The 8693-nt window shown below is 40.8% G+C and overlaps 2 protein-coding genes across 2 annotated transcripts in view; one reads left to right on the top strand and one right to left on the bottom strand.

The window, feature by feature from the left end:
- Positions 1-4278: 4278 nt before the first annotated feature.
- On the top strand, positions 4279-4695 carry thrsp (thyroid hormone responsive). Its single transcript, XM_060898124.1, has one exon. It carries the CDS (start codon positions 4279-4281, stop codon positions 4693-4695), a length of 417 nt encoding a protein of 138 aa, XP_060754107.1.
- Positions 4696-7560: 2865 nt separating this feature from the next.
- ndufc2 (NADH:ubiquinone oxidoreductase subunit C2) overlaps positions 7561-8693 on the bottom strand; it is a 13343-nt gene continuing 12210 nt past the window's right edge. Inside the window, exons 2-3 of the mRNA XM_060944156.1 lie at positions 7868-8011; positions 7561-7734 (exon numbers count right to left, since the gene is read on the bottom strand). Coding sequence (XP_060800139.1) covers positions 7685-7734; positions 7868-8011 — 194 coding nt within the window. The 3' untranslated portion in view covers positions 7561-7684. The remainder of the gene's footprint in view (positions 7735-7867; positions 8012-8693) is intronic.

Below are 8693 nucleotides of genomic sequence, written 5' to 3'. Positions count from 1 at the left end.
CCATAGACAGTAACCTGAAGTCAAAAAAAGATCAAAGTCCTTCCAATGCCACAAAGCACATCGGGAGGCACTGATCTCCGTTTCAGTAGCCCTCGGCCTTTCGCCTTATACACAGCGAGGGTTACACTGGGGGAATACTCCTCTGGTAACTGTGAGAGTTTGCATAGTAGTTTTCGCAAGTTGGTCTAGTGTGTCTGCCTCTTCACCGGGAGATTGTGAGTTCTAATCGCAGTCAGGTCATACCAAAGACCAGAGGTGGACAAAGTACCCAACTTCATTACTTAAGACAAAGTACAGATCCCACTGGTCAAATATTACTCCGATACAAGTGAAAGTTGTACAGTCAAATTTTTACTTAAGTTAAAGTACTGAAGTACTTGCTTTTAAAAATACACTACCGTTCAAAAGTTTGGGGTCACTTTGAAATGTCCTTATTTTTGAAAGAAAAGCACTGTTCTTTTCAATGAAGATCACTTTAAACTAATCAGAAATCCACTCTATACATTGCTAATGTGGTAAATGACTATTCTAGCTGCAAATGTGTGGTTTTTGGTGCAATATCTCCATAGGTGTATAGAGGCCCATTTCCAGCAACTCTCACTCCAGTGTTCTAATGGTACAATGTGTTTGCTCATTGCCTCAGAAGGCTAATGGATGATTAGAAAACCCTTGTACAATCATGTTAGCACCGCTGAAAACAGTTGAGCTCTTTAGAGAAGCTATAAAACTGACCTTCCTTTGAGCAGATTGAGTTTCTGGAGCATCACATTTGTGGGGTCGATTAAATGCTCAAAATGGCCAGAAAAATGTCTTGACTATATTTTCTATTCATTTTACAACTTATGGTGGTAAATAAAAGTGTGACTTTTCATGGAAAACACAAAATTGTCTGGGTGACCCCAAACTTTTGAACAGTAGTGTACTTAAGTATTAAAAGTACATTTTCTGTCAACGCATTGTTGTATTGTTGCCACAACGCTTACAACACCTAATGCCACTGAAACAACTGACTGGATTTACTGACTAGCTTGTAGAACCTGTAGAATAAACACCTGGTAGAATGTTACAAAATGAAACACAACTGAACTGAAAAAGAGCCAGTGTCATTTTTTTTTAAATTGTAACACTCCTCCCCACCCTCACAAAGCAGCATGGTAGTGTTCTGACCCAGCTGTGGCAGTGTGTAAGCATGTATGTGTATGTTAATCAGGAAGACAGTGGAATAGCTGTAAATGCAGCTTGCTCAGGAAATAAAAAGGACAATCCAACCGACTTAAAACCCAGGTCCACATCTCAAGCTTAATAACTGCTTAACAGCAACACTGCTTTAAGCAAGACAAAAAAAAAAAAATGCAAGACCATCATCTGACATCAAAACAAAAAATTCTTGCAATTTGTTGTGACTGACTAGTACAATACTGTCCATCTCACAGGTCTCTTGTGTGTGCATGCGTAAGTGTATATATTCATGCACATATGAATCTACCTATGGAATAATGGTGGTTTAGCGTTAAGCTAGCTAGTCAGTGAAGCTCCACCTGACATGCTAGCAAACTCTTTTCAAACTCAAAATCATATTGGGTAGTTAACATTACTAGACAAGAAAGATTTCTCCGTTTTGTTTATTTGGCAAGATTATGCTAAAACATATTTCTGAAAGGACTTCAGATAAGTTAATGTTATTCATGTTAGCCTAACTCCGTTTTTACATGCTAAGTAACAGTGTCCAAGTTACTTAGGACTATGTGTTAATGTTAGCCGTGAACAAGGCTACGGCAACTTGGCGGGCAAATCCATAGAAAGTCATTTGACTAATCAGACTGCATAGCTATTGCAACGTTATCACTAGCTCTAAATGCACATAAAACTTAATTACAAGCTTTCTTTTGGAATAAAACATTTATATACCTCAATATGCTTCCGCAGGTCGAACGGCAAGTTTTTGTAGGCTGTGATTTGCTCCGTTTTAGGCAAACAAAGCAAACATTTAAAATGAAACGACTCTTTATTCCTTTCAGAAAACTGAAACATGGGTGCATGCATTCCCCAGAAGAACCGCCTACTTCCATTCTGCCATCAACTGATCGTGTTAAATAATGCTGGGGAGAAATAATTGAACTTGATTTTATCCAGTCTATGGATGTGACATGACCCTAGTGATTACTGGTAGGCTGTCTCAGTGTCACCTGTGAAAAAAAAAACCCAATCGCGTTTTAGAAAAGAAAAGAACAAACATCCACTTTCAAAGCTGCTTCATAGTAACGAGGACCTTGATAGAAATGTAGTGGAGTGAAAAGTATGGTATTTGTCTTTCAAATGTAGTGAAGGTAAAGTCATAAGTTATCAAAAAAAATTAAAAATACTCAAGTAAAGTACAGTACTCAAGTAAATGTACTTCGTTACTGTCCACTTCTGCCAAAGACCATCATACCTACTGCCATCTGGTGAGGCACACTGCAATACAGATGTGAGTAGGGAGTCAAACAAACAGTAACCTGAGGTCAGAATCAAACTCAGGACCCTGGAGCTGTGAGGCAGCAATATTATCTGCTGTACCACCCAAATTTTCCTGAATGCTTTTTAAGACTTTTCCAGTTTTATTGCTAAATTTAAGTGATTAACTCATCTCATCTCATTATCTGTAGCCGCTTTATCCTGTTCTACAGGGTCGCAGGCAAGCTGGAGCCTATCCCAGTTGACTACGGGCGAGAGGCGGGGTACACCCTGGACAAGTCGCCAGGTCATCACAGGGCTGACACATAGACACAGACAACCATTCACACTCACATTCACACCTACGGTCAATTTAGAGTCACCAGTTAACCTAACCTGCATGTCTTTGGACTGTGGGGGAAACCGGAGCACCCGGAGGAAACCCACGCGGACACGGGGAGAACATGCAAACTCCACACAGAAAGGCCCTCGCCGGCCATGGGGCTCGAACCTGGACCTTCTTGCTGTGAGGTGACAGCGCTAACCACTACACCACCATGCCGCCCAGCGATTAACTGTATTATAAAAAAGGAAAACATGAAACATGTTAGTACAGACACTAAGGACAACAGATTTAATGTCCTCACTTACTTTGACAACAGAATATTCGCAGTACTAGTACTTTTGATACCCAAGTACATTTTAGTGCATCTACTTCAATATCATGGTTGCCTGTATTGTTAAAATTCACTGGTATATTCTTGTTCTGTAGCGGCACGGTGGTGTAGTGGTTAGCGCTGTCGCCTCACAGCAAGAAGGTCCAGGTTTGAGCCCCGTGGCTGACGAGGGCCTTTCTGTGCGGAGTTTGCATGTTCTCCCCATGTCCGGATGGGTTTGCTCCGGTTTCCCCCACAGTCCAAAGACATGCAGGTTAGGTTAACTGGTGGCTCTAAATTGATCGTGAGAGTGAATGGTTGTCTATGTGTCAGCACTGCGATGACCTGGCGACTTGTCCAGGGTGTACCCCGCCTTTCGCCCGTAGTCAGCTGGGATAGGCTCCAGCTTGCCTGCGACCCTGTAGAACAGGATAAAGTGGCTAGAGATAATGAATGATTCTTGTTCTGTATTCATCTTAACACTATTCAGTGCTTTTCTTGTGTCAGTCGGTATGTCAGTTATCTATAACAATGTTAACATCCACAGACACATTCGCTAGTCTGTTTCATGGCTTGTGAGTTGAAGAAATAAAATTACTATTATGTGTAAATAGAAAGCCACAGCATCCCTTCCTAGGCTGTAAGGCTGTAAATGTGTAATCTAACACGAACTACTTCAGCTAACGTTCTTGTCAAACACCTGATTCTGTATTTATAACAAGAAAACTTTTGTTGTTGAGCTTAAATGTATCATTTACCTCTCGAAAACTTGTATAGAATGCAAACTCAGTCCAGGTGAATATCATCTCATAGTATAACAAGATAAACATTTCAGCTGAGGCTGAATTCTGTTCATGATTTGTCGAAGAGTGTGGTCTGATGTTGAGCGTTACTTTGGGGTCAATGGCCTACAGAAGGCCTTCACGGCCCTGATGGCATGAACCAACGTAATGTGCTTGAAATCAAAAAGTAAACCTGGGGAAAAAAAACAAATAATGAAAGCTTGTTGCTACATCCTAGGACAACCCCAAATGTTTAATCAGATTTACACATCATCACTGTGTCCCTGCCCCTCCCTCACCCTAACACACTATTTAAGAACATCATATCCGAATGCATTATTACTGCTCTCAGGCTCCTTACTGCCTTTCCACCATCGCAGGAGCTGCCTGAAATTTCCAGATCAACCATGCAACGTGAAGAGACCAGGATGAACAAAAACTCTTTGCTGCTTGCACTGAAGCACTACAGCTCTGCAGTCAGTGACATGGAACAGACCATCCTGCTGCCCAGCCTGCTCAGAGATGTCCCGTCTGAAGATGATGTGAACTGTGAGGCTGGAGAGAACAGCAAGGACCTGTACGAGTGCTATAACATGCTGAAGGTGATCAGGAACATGGTAGAGAGCGGACTGGTCCCCTATGACGATGGTAGCATGAAGACTCGCATGGCTCTTTGTAAAAGCCTGGAGCCGCTGCTGGAAGGCGACTCAGAGGCGTTCTTCTACTTCCACCTGAGAGGCCTGTTCTCAGTCATGTGTACTCTTACGAAGAAATCACAGGATCTTACATATAAATACCTGGACATTTTGGGCATCGAAAATTAGATCATTACAGTTCAAACTTCTAAGTATCTTTCAGCAACATTATCAAAGGTGTACCTTACGACACAATTTGTAGCACCGAAATGAAAATTCACTACGTCTTTTCTTGAACATCTGTTTAGAGAGTAGTGTTGAATGCAATAAAATGATTGTTGCCATCACTTCAGTCAGTTCTTCATTCTGTTCACAGTACAGAGGAAAAAACACTGATATGACACAGTTTAAAACTACACTTAGCTGACAAAAAAAAAAGTTTAAAACACAAGTCCTCCACTTTCAGCCAGCATAAAACATCTTTTTGAAGTGTATTTTTTAGGTTGATGTCCATGAAAAACCACAGTGCAAGTTAATAGTGAGAATTCACAACAGCTTTTGCTGTTTATCGGCTTTCTTTTTAATAAGCCTGGAGCTTATTATTAACTGTGCTAATTTAAAAAAAAAAATCAGAGGTCTAATGGAAAGTCGAGGAATACTGATCAGTTTTTGTTGTTAGCTTCGAAAAAACAAGAGCTTCTTTTCCCAGTCACCATTTTCCAGCAACATTCAATGTTATATTACATCATACCGCATAGAAATAGTGAAGACAGCAAAACCTCAACTTGAAATTTGAGAACACAATGGAGCTATATGCTGCAGTCACAGAGTTAAGGCTGAGACTCAGATCATTATCTAAAAGATGGTTTACGGTAATTTAACACAGAAATATTTTCGCACAACTCAATTCCTTTCGCAAAAGTTCTCAGAACATCCATCCATCCATTATCTGTAGCCGCTTATCCTGTCCTACAGGGTCGCAGGCAAGCTGGAGTCTATCCCAGCTGACTACGGGCGAAAGGCGGGGTACACCCTGGACAAGTTACCAGGTCATCGCAGGGTCAACACAGAGACAAACAACCATTCACACCTACGGTCAAGTTAGAGCCACCCATTAGCTAACCTGCATGTCTTTGGACTGTGGGGGAAACCGGAGCACCTGGAGGAAACCCACGCGGACACGGGGAGAAACTCCACACAGAAAGGCCCTCACCGGCCGCTGGGCTCGAACCCAGGATCTTCTTGCTGTGAGGTGACAGTGCTAACCACTACACCACCGTGCCACCCGTTCTAAGCACATTTAATCTTTATTGTAAATACCTACTGATCATATTTAAAGATGTTTGATGGATTTTGGATGCTTGTCAGCTTCTTTTCGCTGACGAGCCTAACCCATAGACTCATCAGCACAGCTTCAACTTTGTGGGTTTATTAGTCAAACACATACAAAAACAGTTACATGTGATATTAAATGGACTTTTAATCCGCTGTGGCGACCCTTAATCAGGAGCAGCCAAAAGAAGAAATGGACTTTTAATAATTTTGATAAGTTTTTAGGATTAGATTTCACTCTTGGTTGGAAAAACACACGTTATCAGGCAGGGCAAGAGACATAATCCCGCAGTGAATTATTTTGGGAAACGTGCAAGTTATTGACAGTCAGTGGAGTTTGTGATATGATCAGAAGTGAGAGTGAAGTTCTTTTTGAAGGTGCCCACAATTCAAGGTTTCTTGTGACTTAACTACAAATATCTAAATACAACAACAAATCAGGGCGGCACGGTGGTGTAGTGGTTAGCACTGTCGCCTCACAGCAAGAAGGTCCGGGTTCGAGCCCCGTGGCCGGCGAGGGCCTTTCTGTGCGGGGTTTGCATGTTCTCCCCATGTCCGTGTGGGTTTCCTCTGGGTGCTCCGGTTTCCCCCACAGTCCAAAGACATGCAGGTTAGGTTAACTGGTGACTCTAAATTGACCGTAGGTGTGAATGTGAGTGTGAATGGTTGTCTGTGTCTATGTGTCAGCCCTGTGATGACCTGGCGACTTGTCCAGGGTGTACCCCGCCTTTCGCCCGTAGTCAGCTGGGATAGGCTCCAGCTTGCCTGCTACCCTGTAGGACAGGATAAAGCGGCTAGAGATGAGATGAGACAACGAATCAGATTTTCACTCCATCTTTCAGGAATAACTTGTCAATAACTGAACCATAACATGCAGAGCAGCATAAAATTAAAGTTTTAATATTTGACTGTAATTTCGGCTTCTCATCCCTAAACAATCATAATAAAACCCTTACTATATCAAGAAGAGTATTTTAATTATTGTGACCATTCCACATTGAAATGACAGTTGTGTGAAAGGACCTTAGGTGTGCGCAAAGAAACTTTTGTGCTAAAAGACTTGTGAAAAATGACCGGATACCTAAGAGAAGATAAGCACAACGTTGGTGATGGTGGTACTGTATTAGCAGGGCACTTAAAACTTTGGAAGCTGATCTGTTTGACAAAAATACACAAATGAGGATCTGAGAGAGCTGGAGAGACGAGAGCACTGATTCATCTCTTCCTAAAGAGAGTGCTGCAAGTTCAATCCCTCGAGCACCACTAATGGCATTGTGGGTGATGTAGGAAACCTAGCTGAAAGTGAAAATACATGGACATATCAATGAAAGAAGTTTAACCTTAAAAAAAAAAAAAAAAAAAAAAGAGGTAAACTCAGCTTCATTACATTAACTTTACAGAAATTAATATCCATTAAGGAAAACGTTTGTATATTTATACTTAAGCATTTGCCATGATCATTTTAATTATCCCTAGCTCTTGCTCTCTTTTCAAGAAAATAAATGTCAAAATATTTTCAAAATTGCTTTTTCTTGCTAAATGTTAAAGAAAATTAAGGGCCTAATGAAAAACAGTGGAGAGGCTCTGGAACGTCTAACAGATTTAAAAATTCAGAACAGAATATTAATTCTTTTCCCAACACATTTTCTGGAATTGTGAGCATTTTGAGCTCTTTATCTATAGATCTTCAGCAAACGTAAAAGAAAACCATAAATATGCATCTTGCGTGTTTTAAATTGTTTAATCAAATATTAGAAACAAAATATTCAATAAATCATGACATACACTTTAATAACATGGTGGACAGAAGAAGGTTTTTGGAAATGTCCGTGAAAAGGATCTCCACTCAGCGGATAGGGTGAAACGGCTCGACGATCTCTGCAAACATCTTCTTTTCTGGAGAAACAGTTTTGACAGTCATCAGTGTCACCTGAATGCAATCATCACTGTGTACTGAAATCATAAGAGCATGGACACTCTTGAGGTTGCATGATTAAACTTGAAATATGTACAATTTTTCTACCATTACCCGTCTCTGGAAACTCTTCTGGGTGCATGCGGATGTATTCTTTCATCTCCCTGTCCAGCTTGGCACATTTATAATTTTCAATCTTTGTTAAATGGTAACCGATGAACCAACCAACTGTGATGAACAATGCTTGTCGGTGAACACCTGGGGAAAGACACAGTACACAAACACCAGTGTTTTAGATACAAGACATATAGATATACAGTGGTGCTTGAAAGTTTGTGAACCCTTTAGAATTTTCTATATTTCTGCATAAATATGACCTAAAACATCATCAGATTTTCACACAAGTCCGAAAAGTAGATAAAGCAAACCCAGTTAAACAAATGAGACAAAAACATTATACTTGGTCATTTATTTACTGAGGAAAACAATCCAAATATTACACATCTGTGAGTGGCAAAAGTATGTGAACCTCTAGGATTAGCAGTTAATTTGAAGGTGAAATTAGAGTCAGGTGTTTTCAATCAATGGGATGACAATCAGGTGTGAGTGGGCACCCTGTTTTATTTAAAGAACAGGGATCTATCAAAGTCTGATCTTCATATGTTTGTGGAAGTATATCATGGCACGAACAAAGGAAATTTCTGAGGACCTCAGAAAAAGCGTTGTTGATGCTCATCAGGCTGGAAAAAGGTTATAAAACCATCTCTAAAGAGTTTGGACTCCACCAATCCACAGTCAGACAGATTGTGTACAAATGGAGGAAATTCAAGACCATTGTTACCCTCCCCAGGAGTGGTCGACCAACAAAGATCACTCCAAGAGCAAGGCGTGTAAGTCAGCGAGGTCACAAATAACCCCAGGGTAACTTCTGACCAACTGA

Source organism: Neoarius graeffei, chromosome 17, assembly GCF_027579695.1.
Source record: "Neoarius graeffei isolate fNeoGra1 chromosome 17, fNeoGra1.pri, whole genome shotgun sequence".
In the NCBI taxonomy this organism is placed as follows: domain Eukaryota; kingdom Metazoa; phylum Chordata; class Actinopteri; order Siluriformes; family Ariidae; genus Neoarius; species Neoarius graeffei.
Note: the sequence above shows the minus strand (reverse complement) of the source record. Positions and strands in the feature narration are given on the sequence as shown.

Excerpts from the sequence above, each read along its gene's own strand:
- thrsp (XM_060898124.1), top strand. The coding sequence starts at position 4,279 with ATGCAACGTGAAGAGACCAGGATGAACAAAAACTCTTTGCTGCTTGCA.